Consider the following 12667-nt stretch of genomic DNA (forward strand, 5'->3'; position numbering starts at 1 on the left):
AGTAGTAGTAGTAGTAGTAGTAGTAGTAGTAGTAGTAGTAGTAATAGTAGTAGTAGTATTGGTAGTAGTAGTAATAGTAGAAGTAGTAGTAGTAGTTGTTGTTGTGTTCGGTGTCGTGTCTCCAGTGTCAGTGCCAAGAGTAGTCTACAAGGTAAGGTTTTATCACGTAATATTTCCAGCCACCGTTTCATGTTTTTTTTTTCACCTCTTTATTTATTAATTTTCCCAATACCTACAAAATGAAAGTATAAAATAGTTCCACGTTCAATGTATAATCCCCATTTTTAGCGCAAACCCTAAAAAATAATAGCGGGATATATTTTTAGCAAGCGCCATTGAATGAAAGTAAAAATATGCAACCGACACTTTTAGAATTAAATTTAATTGAAAGATTTTAATATCGAAAAGAAAACGTGGAGAGTGCGGCAGCGGCGACTGGTGTGACTTTTTGGACACGCGTACACTAATGAACCATTTAGACTTTTATTTCCATCATCTCTTTTAGTCTTTGCTTTTTCTCGAATCACTTGGTCCTTTTCTTCCCTCCGTCTTTCCTCCCTGTCCCTAGCGTTCATCCTTCCTTCCGTCTTACGTGCTTGCCTTCTTTCTCTATCCTCTTTCTCCTTTCTCCTTCTCTGTGTTTTCTCCAGCGTCACCCAATCCTCTCTACTCCATCATCCTCTCTATCTTCTTCCATTCCATCTTCCTCTCCCTCTGTTTTCTCCAGCGTGTTCAGAATTCTCTTCGCTCCCTCGGCCTCAGCACTCACTTCACTCGTGCTTCTCCTTCATTCCTCGCCTTCATTTTCCTTCCTTCCTCTCTTCCTCGCTGTCTGCGTCTCCTAAGTTCCCTCTCTTACCCTTCCTGGGCTTTACCAACTCATTACTGCTTGCACTTTCTCTCCCTTTCTTCTTCCCGTTTCCCTTTCTGTCCCTTCTTACGCCCCTTTCTTCAAAAGCGACTCCCATTCTCTCTGCCAAAATGGTTTATGCAACGTGGCCGGCTTCGTGTGCTACAATGAAATCTGAAGAGGTGTTTCGTAACCACACGATGGAAACTTGATCTGCTTGAAGTTTCCGAGTGGGATGGTTTTGAGACCAAGGATTCCCACACTGGGTTTCAAGTGTGTCCAGAAGTCCTTGAGAGAATCTTAAGGATACGTTATCACCATGTGTAATGTTAAATAATAAAGTTTCCACAAATCTTTCTGACGCTAGTGTGTGTTTCGGGTTGGTGATGTGAGCGAGTTTCTTCATCAGCTAATCATTACATTACCATAAGCATATCCGGCAACACACCGCGATGGCAGCAAGGCCATGCTTTAGTAGCACTACATTTTTCGTCTGATTTCTGCACGTCCTAAAGCAGTGACGTGATAAAAACTGCAATATTCAGCCACGAGTTGGTAGTTCATAACATTGAGCTCAGAACTTTGCCTCCTGGTGGAAGTGTGGTCTTCAAAGCGACAGTTGGAGACGTTACACTTATTAGTTTCCAAATCTGCCTACAGACGACAGTGTGATCGCTAAACTAGTTAAAAAAAAGAAAATGGCGTTTTTATTGTAAAACTTAAATCTTTGGGCATTATTTCCTGACTTTCTGTGGTGGGTGTGGTGGGTGGGTATCACTATGTGATACAAATTAATGTGAACTGTGTGTGTGTGTGTGTGTGTGTGTGTGTGTGTGTGTGTGTGTGTGTGTGTGTGTGTGTGGATGGGTGGGTGGATGGATGTCTTGAGAGAGAGAGAGAGAGAGAGAGAGAGAGAGAGAGAGAGAGAGAGAGAGAGAGAGAGAGAGAGAGAGAGAGAGAGAGAAAGTTAGTGAGTGTGCGTGTGTGTGTGTGTGTGTGTATGTGTGTGTGTGTGTGTGTGTGTGTGTGTGTAGTATATTGTCATTGGCAAATGCAGCTCGAAGCCTACAAAAGGTTGGGACCACTGTTGTGTTGTGTTCACTGTAATGGTGTGCTTAATTAGGTCATGTATTGCAACACTTCATTGAACGATGACCAGTGCTTCACTAACCCTGGTCACTGCTGCACCGTTGTAATCTTTGGAGTTCATTAATTATAACATGAGGTTCGTAATTATAACATGATGAACATAACTTCCACAATTAAGAAAAATAATTCTACGCTAAAAAAAGAAAAACATAATCAATAGCTTTAGTCGCCCGTGCATTTAGCCGCCTCGGTATATTCACACCAAAAACATTCGAAAAGTACATATTGCAGGAACATGACAGCCACAGGAAGATAAACACGTGGGTGCCTCTGACAAGGAAGAAGTGCGGAGAAGGTCTGGCGCTACTGTGCTGGAAATGCCACACATAATCATTCCATTTTCTGTCAGAGTGTATAAGGAAAACAATAGTCTTCTCTAACCTACTAAAAGAAAGAAATAGGAGAATGTGCAGCGATAGGTAAATTACAGTCATTACACTTAGAGGAAGACAGAAGTACCTCTAGTCTTGTCTTTCACCTTCCTCTCTCTCCTTCCTCCCTTCACGGCTTCCTACTGCTAATCACCTGTCCAAATGTAACAGGAATAAAATGTCACGGGTCCGCATCTGTTGGGATTCTGACTGACACCTAATGAGTGGATTTATATATAAGTATTGTTCTTTTGCTCACCAGAATTTTGTTTTAGTCAGTTCCATTACCGATCTGTTTGTGTGTGTGTGTGTGTGTGTGTGTGTGTGTGTGTGTGTGTGTGTGTGTGTGTACTCGTATATTAGCGTGACTGCTTCTGTATGACTTTCTATGTATTTCTCTCTCTCTCTCTCTCTCTCTCTCTCTCTCTCTCTCTCTCTCTCTCTCTCTCTCTCTCTCTCTCTCTCTCTCTCTCTCTCAAGTGATATTTCTTTCATCCACATAGTTAACCTTTAAACAATTCTGAGGATATGTTATACATACTTTTATTAATCTTAGTTTGTATGAGTATCGGTACAAGTATATTTTTAAAATCTCGGTTTCGTATTTTTTTTTTTTTTCCTTCTTCCTCATTTTGTTGAGGATTAGAGTTGGTAAATTTGTAAGGAAAATAAATCAGAATTGTTAAATAATAATTTAACTTTTCTTCACTTCTTGCTGGATGTTTCGGGGTGAATATAATGTTTGCGACGCACGCGCTCACATTCTCATTATTGACTCCCAGCCCGCCTCTACCAAGACAATTTTTCCGTAACCTCCACACACGCCTCGAGGACGAGTAACCTCATTACCAGAGTATGCACCGCACTGCTCTCCTGCTTGTGTGTGACGGCAATCAATGCACACACACACACACACACACACACACACACACACACACACACACACACACACACACACACACACACACACTTTTGAACTGTGAATTATTTAAGGTATTATTCAAGTGATCTGAAAACATTTTGACGTGCGTGAGCTTAAAAATAGAATAATTAATGTTTCATCTTATTATTGTTCCTTTTTTTTTTATATATTTGCTTTTGTTCTCATCGAGTGCAGCTCATGCAAGGAGAAAAGCAAACATGTGTAGCTGTCTGCTCGTTTGTGCATTTTTCTTCTTGTATCAAGCAACTCTTTTTACAGGGTTGTTTTGACTGCGCGTTCTACATTTTCTGGAACTCTTGCGTCATTAATTAACTTGTGAAAGGAATGTATTTTTTATGTCGTATTGATTTCCTCTTTGTAATTAAAAGATGCGGTTCGGCTTTTTAAAATGTTAAACATGTTCCTTCCAGACTGTCTTTCGGGACAAGAGACAGACTTTTCATTTGAGCTAAAATGTGTTTTGTAACTCTGAGAAAAGTACTTCGGAAGATATTTTCATTTCTATCAAAGTATAATTTAGTGCTCATTGATTTTTCCTTCCTGTTCTGGCCTCCTCATCACCTCACTCACAATCTTTCTTGTGACGCCTTTACTTACCTTGCTTCTTGTCTCTGTCTACCTTCTATTCCTAAAAGTACTAACTGTTATTCTTCCTTTTTTAACTAATTCTGTTCACATTGCATTAACGTTACTTATTATTCTTTTACTTTTTAGTAATCACATTCACATTACATTTACAAAAGTTCACTATTTTTTTGTATTTCCCTTTTTCCCTGACAAGCTATACACATTCCTTGTTCTTCCTTATTTTCGTTCACATCGCAATGATGTTATCTACGAATCTCTTTTTTATTACTTACCCAGGTAACACCTTATTGACGTTTGCTATTCCTCTCCTTTTTCATACTTACTCTTTTCCCATTTTCTTTTTTTCTTCTTCAGCTCACAAAACGTACACTCTTCATTGGTCTTCTTGGCACTGAGGTTAGCTTCTCATCTTCCTTTTGTTACTAATCCAGTTCACATCCTATTGGCGTTACCTAATAACTTTTTGTTCTACATATTACCCGCACAGGCTATTCATCCTTTCTCTCCACGAACTCTTTTTGGTATCCTTCATAATCACCTGCCGCTCATCCCATTGACTCGTATCCTCTCTCCCTCTGAACAGTCGCCCCTCGCCTCCACTTGATGCTCGGAAGGATGCTGCAGCCTGACGGGATCAAGGAAGGGATGGACGTGTACTTCCACTGTTCCGTGAAGGCCAACCCTAAGGTCTACAAGATCACCTGGTATCACAACGTAAGTCACCTCTTTGTTGGCAGGATTAGTGTGCTGTAGATTTGCTTTGTCTTTAGAGCAGCTGTGTGTGGTGGTGGTAACGATGATTATAGAGCAGTAGTAGTAGTAGTAGTAGTAGTAGTAGTAGTAGTAGTAGTACTAGTAGTAGCAGTAATTGTTGTTGTTGTTGTTGTTGTTGTTGTTGTTGTTGTTGTTGTTGTTGTTGTTGTTCTTCTTCTTCTTCTTCTAGCTTCTAGCTTCTAGCTTCTAGTTCTTATAGAACTCATTCTATAAGGAAGGATTCCGGTGAGATAGCTAGCTATTACTAATAGTGCTATTATTATACTACTTCTACTACTACTACTACTACTACTACTACTACTACTACTAATGCTGCTGCTGCTGCTGCTGCTGCTGCTTCTACTACTAATGTTACTACTATTATTACTACTACTACTATTGCTACTATTACAATAACAACAACAACATCTACTACTATTATTACTGTTCCTACTGCTACTACTACTACTACTACTACTACTACTACTACTACTACTACTACTACTACTACTACTATACATAACTGGAATAGGTTCTCTCTCTCTCTCTCTCTCTCTCTCTCTCTCTCTCTCTCTCTCTCTCTCTCTCTCTCTCTCTCTCTCTCTCTCTCTCTCTCTCTCTCTCTCTCTCTCTCTCTCTCTCTCTCTCTCTCTCTCTCTCTCTCTCTCTCTCTCTCTCTCTCTCTCTCTCTCTCTCTCTCTCTCTCTCTCTCTCTCTCTCTCTCTCTCTCTCTCTCTCTCTCTCTCTCTCTCTCTCTCTCTCTCTCTCTCTCTCTCTCTCTCTCTCTCTCTCTCTCTCTCTCTCTCTCTCTCTCTCTCTCTCTCTCTCTTATCAGCTTTCGAGGTGTCGTTCCTAGAATAGTACGGATTCCAGGACAAAATACTTGGTTTTATTCAGGGGTTTGAGACACACCAGGAAGGAAAATTAAACGTAGTCTTTGAAAACTCAAACCAAGAGAAGACTGCAAGGTATGTTAAATATAGTATCAAAAATAGAAGTTGAAGCCAAAGAAGTGCCTTTTGATCAGCATTTCATATTATACACACATACCAACACACACACACACACACACACACACACACACACACACACACACACACACACACACACACACACACACACACACACACACACACACACACACACACTCTGTTGGGTGAACAGCTGACATGGAGCATGCAAAGAGTATAGATGACTTTATTTCGCAACTTTTAATCTTTAGATACAGTTCTCTTAAATAGCAATTAACAGGAAGATAATAGTAATGCATCTGTGTACTTTCTCTTAAATCATAAGAAGTAGGAAATTCAGAAGCAGGCAGGGAGTTCCAGAGTTTACCAGAAAAGGGATGACAGACTGAAAATACTGATTAACTCTTGCATTAGCTAGGTGGATAGAATAAAGGAGCGAGTAGAAATTCTCATGCAGCGAGGGCGCGGGCGGAGGGCATGGGAAAAACTGTTGGCGACGGCTCAAAACATCTAACTTCAGAGAATCTATTACCTAAGCACCTAAGCTTTAAAGAAGCAAGAGACGAGATGTGAAATTTCTAGTTTAAATTATTAGTAAAGGACAGACCGACGATGTTCATTATAGAAGAGGGGGACAGTTGAGTGTCACTGAAGAAAATGGGATAGTTATCTGGAAGATTGTGTCAAGTTGATAAATTAATGAATTTAGTTTCTGAGGCATTGAACAAAACTAATCAGTAATGTTACAAAGATCAGAAATCAAGTGTTTTGTGGGTTTCTTGCGTGAGTTGTTTGATTCTTGAAGGGCTGGACGTCTACGAAAAGACATGGAAAATCTCGAGTGGTATCATTAGCTTAGGAGCGGATAGGATCACACGTTTGACTAAGACCATTGGCGAATAATAGAAAGAGTGTGGGTGACAGGACGGAACCCAGAGGAACACCACTGTTAATAGACTTAGGAGAAGTACAGTGACAATCCACGGTCAGAGAGAAAACTCGAAATGAAGTAACAGAGAGAAGGATAGAAACCGTAGAAGAGTAGTTTGTAAATCAAAGCTTTGTGTCAAACTCTATCAAAACCTTTTGATATGTATGTGTCTGGCAACAACGAAAGTTTCACCAAAATCCCTAGAAAAGGATGGCCAAGACTCAGTAAGGAAAATCAGATCACCTTTAGAGCGGCCACGAGGAAACCCATACTGACGATCAGATTATAAGGTTATAAAGTAATAGATGTTTAAGAATGGGACAGTAATTATAGTGGTCATTTTTTCTAAGAACATGCTGAATGTAGACAAACTTTTAGCAGGAAGGAAAGAAAGATATTGACCGACAATTGGTAGAATTTGAACAGGCAAGGTGCAAGCTCAGAGACAGTTTCGGAGAACAATAGGAATGTCCACACCAAATTCATAAGCCATCCCAGAGTTAAGCCAACGAGGGCATGGAAAACATCATTATGAAGAATCTTAATTTTAGGCATGAAATAGTCGGAGGGTGGAGGAGAGGGACGTACTATATAAAAAAAAATAAAAATAAATAAATAAATAAATACATGTAACACAAAAATAACCTAAATACATGCGTATCTTACGCACACACACACACACACACACACACACACACACACACACACACACACACACACACACACACACACACACACACACACACACACACACACACACACACACACACACACACACACACACACACACACACACACACACACACACACACACACACACAGTCACAGCTGTCTCATTTCCCGCTAATCTTATGGTGGCAGCAGAAGGATAATGATAGTCTTGGAATCTTGGGCTGTGAGAGACACGCAATTTGCCATCAAGGAGTTAAGGCAAATAGCGTAACTCCAGTGAACAAGACTACAGAGAACAACTGAGAAATCCTCTGGAAGCTCTGAATGTGTGAAAATTAACAGATGATTAGGTGAAGTAAAGGGAGAGATAGAGAGACGGCAGTGAGACTCGTGTTGTTGTTGACTCATATGAAATGAAGGTCAGGAAAACAGTGCTGCAGTCAATACAACACACTTCCGGCACTTTATGTAAACGCGCTGGCTCTGTGTAGCCGCTGGAGTGGTGCAATATCAGCTTCGTGCTGCTCATTAGCCCAAGTTTTCATTGTGTGGCCTCGTACAGGGTGAGGCGCTACGAGATCCTCACTCATTTTGCAGATTAAAACTACCAACACATTCAAAACTCAGCCGCTGGCTACATAATACGGTCTGTCAAAAATTAACAAATGCATAAGAATATATTCATGAGTATATTTTCTTTTTATTAAATGAGAAAAGTTTTAATATATATATATATATATATATATATATATATATATATATATATATATATATATATATATATATATATATATATATATATATATATATAGATAGATAGATAGATAGATAGATAGATAGATAGATAGATAGATAGATAGCTAGATAGATAGATGAATAAATAAATAAATATATATATATATATATATATATATATATATATATATATATATATATATATATATATATATATATATATATATATAGATAGATAGATAGATAGATAGATAGATAGATAGATAGATAGATAGATAAATAGATAGATAGGTGGCTGTGGCAACATAAGAAAGACTGAAATATGATCCGTCACAGATTGATAATACATGGATTAGCAAGGCAAAATGAAAAATAGATATTTATTAAATGATAAAAAAAAAAAACTTTCATATTCGATGCTGAGTGCAAGGGACGAGGTGAATTCAGACTCAAAATTGCATAGTTTATTTGCAAAATAATGATAATGGTGATGATGATATTAGTAATAATAATAATAATAATAATAATAATAATAATAATAATAATAATAATAATAATAATAATAATAATATCAATAATAATAATATCTATGAAAATAAGAGATAAGAAATTAAACAAATAAATAAGTGTATAATAAAAAAGCTTATATTAAAAAATAAGCCTGGATAAATAAAAAGTACAAGCGAAGATACTAGATTTTTTTAAAGTTAAATAGATAAAATCTGATCCAAATAGTACAAGTTAAGTGTTCATTCTCTTGAATCCCAGGCGAGGAGACGGGCTAATTAACAAAAGTTTCCTGGTGGAACAACCTGTTAATTAAGATAGGAATAATTATAGGTAGCGGAGGACTTGGTAGGAAATAGATGGAAAAGAAAAGGAAGGAGACCGATGGGGATAGAGGGAAGAGGATTAGAGTTGAATAGATAAATTAAAAGCGCTTGAAAATGAAAATAAAATAGACCGTAGTTGTGATGTTTAGGAGGAAAAAGCTGCGGCAATTAGAAAAATAGTGGCGTGTTGACTCATAAGGAAAAGATGTTAGAGAATACTGAGTTTGAGTTGAAAAGAAAATGTAGAGAGAGAGAGAGAGAGAGAGAGAGAGAGAGAGAGAGAGAGAGAGAGAGAGAGAGAGAGAGAGAGAGAGAGAGAGAGAGAGAGAGAGAGAGAGAGAGAGAGATACGAGGATCCCTGGTCACGGGAAACAAAACTGATAAAAAAAGACCCACTGAAAGTATCAATCCCTAAAGAAAAGAGTTGAGAAATAAAAACAAAACCACAATGTGAAGTGCCTTGAAATTTCCCTCTTGGATGAGTTTAAGTGAGAGGCAGGAGAAAATACACAACCAGACATGAGATTCCAGAGTTTGCCAGTAAAAAGGACGAAAGAATGAGATTTTTTGTTAACTCTTGCATTTGAGAGATACAGAAGATAAAGGTGTGAGTGAATCAACTTTATAAAAATTTTGGCAAGACTTGACGTGAGGTTTCCAGTTTATATTTTTAGTACACTAGAAGCCAGTGATGTTAGGTTTAGAAGAACGGGACAGTTGGGTGTGAATGAAGAAGAAGGGACAGTTATCTGGAAGGTTGTGTCGAGCTGATAGATTGGGTTTTTAGGCAATAGAAAGCACTACGCTTTCTCTGTCTTAATCGTAAGTTTAGAAAGATAAAAAAAAGAATCAAAGGTTCTCTGGTTTCCCTGCGTCAGTTGTTGAGTTTCTGAAGGGTTGACCATATAGAAAATGACATAGAAAATGCAGTGTTGGAGAGGATAGGACAAATAGTTTGGTTTAGAACATCATCGATGAATAATAGAAAGAGAGTGGGTGACAGGACAAAACCCGGAGGAATTCTTCACCACTATTAACAAATTTAGGAAAACAGTGACATTCTGTCTGAATATCGATAGAATGTTTAGAAAGTAAACCTGAGATGAAGTTACAAAGAAAAGGATACTGAAAGTCGTGAGAGTAGTTTGAAAATTAAAGCTTTCTTCAGAATCTATCAAACGCATTTGTATGTCTAAGGCAACAGCTAAAATATTACCAAAATTTCCTTAAAAAGGATGACAAAAATTCATTGTGGAAAGGAATGATATAAACAGGGATGACATAAACAAAGTCCAAAGTGGCATTCATCAAGAAAAAAACAATTAATTTGACAAAGCTAGATTTAACTCAGAGATATATAGGAATTGGTTCTCAAATAGAGTGGTAGGCTCATTAATAAAATTTTAGGGAAATAATAATAAGGGAGCTTCAAAAGAAGATTAGATATATTCATGGATGAGGATGATAGTGGAAATAGGTAGCTATGTAGGTATTATGTATGGACAACGTAGTTGTACATACATAATACATAACTACCTATTTCCACCTATCATCCTCATCCATGAATATCTACATAGAAAGAGGGCAAACTAAAGCAATAGGCAATAGATCGGTAGTTTCAGGGATTAGAGCGGTCAGCCTTTTTAAGAAAAGATTGAATGTAGGTAAACTTCCAACAGGAAAGAAAGATGGATGTTAATAGACAGAGTTGGAAGAGTTTGACCAAACTAAGAGCGGCGTTACGGAGAACAATGGGAAGGATCCCACCAGGTTCACAAGTCTTCTAAAGGGCTAAAGTCAGCAAGGGCATAGAAAATATCATTAGGATAAATCTTAATGGAAGGTATGAAGTGGTCAGAGGATGGAAGAGAGGGAGGAAGAGCCTCTGAATTATCCCGCCTGAAAAGTTCACCTTTACATATAGGTGAGATGGCAGTGGTGTCAGGATATGCCCCACTGTGGAAGTTAAATAGTCAAAGAATTTTTCATTGTTACCGTAGTTAGATGAGAGATATACAGCACAAGATAAATGTAGTTTGAAAGTTACTCTGGTCTCAGCCAAATAAAACCCTCAAGAATAGAATCCTCAAGGGCGCGGGCGCGGGAGCAAGTTAAGTTGTTGCTCATAAAGATGTAACATCCAGCGTCGGACTGAAAGTGGAAAAAGAGAAAATAAGAAGTAATAGAGAAGGGGTTACTATCAGTAGACTCCGGCATCACTGTTTCAGTAAGGAAAAGAAGATGAGGTTTAATAGAGAAGTGATGTTCCAGAGATCAAAAATTATATTTAAGGGTGCGAATGTTGGAGGAGTTAATGTAGGAAAAAATGAAGGATGTGTCAAGACACTCTGAGTCAATATCAGAAGAGTAGTCCGACCAGGGGACGTTTCTGGGCTCCTTCCCTGATTGGAGCTCTGTGCAGAATTTTCTTTATTTCTTTTCTTCTTATTCTTCTTCTTCTTCTTCTTCTTCTTCTTCTTCTTCTTCTTCTTCTTCTTCTTCTTCTTTTGCTATTCTTTTTTTTTTTTTTATTTGAGTGAAAGGTGTAAGTGTACATAGTCCATAGGATGTAGTGAGAAAAAGGACTGTGAATACCATCTTGTGTTGCAAGACACAAAGGGAAACGTTCAGGAAGGTCACAGCTGTGTGTAAGATTTTCCTAGGTGTCATTATATATATATATATATATATATAGAGAGAGAGAGAGAGAGAGAGAGAGAGAGAGAGAGAGAGAGAGAGAGAGAGAGAGAGAGAGAGAGAGAGAGAGAGAGAGAGAGAGAGAGAGAGAGAGAGAGAGAGAGGGAGAGAGAGAGAGAGAGAGAGAGAGAGAGAGAGAGAGAGAGAGAGAGAGAGAGAGAGAGAGAGAGAGAGAGAGAGAGAGAGAGAGAGAGGGGGGAGAACATTTATACAAGTCAGATTATTGTAATATATATATGATAATAATAGGAATCTCTACATCGGCGGAGTTTGACGTAAATATGAAAACTTTCGTATATTCTATTATTTATGATGGCTTTTGCATGATAAATGATAACACAGAGACGTTGCTTATTTAAGTTTCCTATTTAAGTGAAAGAGATGGCAATAAGAGTAATATACAGAAGACAGAATGCAAATATTTATTCATTTTTAGAATTATCAGAAAAGACTCTTAGAGACCTTGCAGCGACTGGTAAAGCATATATTTTATTAGGTAATTTTAACATTAGTTTCCCTAAGGCTTCTGAACTTGGCGCTCGAAAATACATTGATTTTTTTTTATTATTATTATGTAGGCCAAGGGCAACAAAAAAAAAAAAAAACACTGTGATTCCAGTCCCAGAAAAGGGTCCAAAGCGGTAGTAGAAAATTGAAGGATAAGTGTCTTGAAACCTCCCTCTTGAAAGAATTCAAGTCATAGGAAGGTGGAAATACAGAAGCAGGCGGGGAGTTCCAGATTTTACCAAATAATGGGATGAACGATTGAGAATACTGTTTAACTCTTGCATTAGAGAGGTGAACAGAATAGGGGTGAGAGAAAGAAGAAAGTCTTGTGCAGCGAGAACTGCTAGAGATGCAACATCGCGGCGATGAGAGAGGCTAAAGACAGTCAGTTACAGGAGAGGAGCTCATGAGACGAAAAGCTTTTGATTTCACGCTGTCTAGAAGAACGGTATGAGTGGAACCCCCAGACATGTAAAGCATACTCCATACATGGACGAATAAGGCCGTTGTACAGAGTTAGCAGCTCGGGAGGTGAGAAAAACTGAGCGGAGACGTCTCAGAACACCTAACTTCATAGAAGCTGTTTTAGCTAGAGATGAGATGTGAAATTTCCAGTTCAGATTATAAGTAAAGGAAAGACCGAGGATGTTCAGTGTAGAAAAGGGGG

The 12667-nt window shown here is 38.3% G+C and overlaps 1 protein-coding gene across 1 annotated transcript in view; it reads left to right on the forward strand.

Moving 5' to 3' along the window:
- LOC135106653 (hemicentin-1-like) overlaps positions 1–12667 on the forward strand; it is a 198662-nt gene that overhangs the window by 167746 nt on the left and 18249 nt on the right. Inside the window, 1 exon segment of the mRNA XM_064015949.1 lies at positions 4485–4615. Coding sequence (XP_063872019.1) covers positions 4485–4615 — 131 coding nt within the window.

This window comes from Scylla paramamosain, chromosome 13 (genome assembly GCF_035594125.1).
Source record: "Scylla paramamosain isolate STU-SP2022 chromosome 13, ASM3559412v1, whole genome shotgun sequence".
Classification (NCBI taxonomy): Eukaryota; Metazoa; Arthropoda; class Malacostraca; order Decapoda; family Portunidae; genus Scylla; species Scylla paramamosain.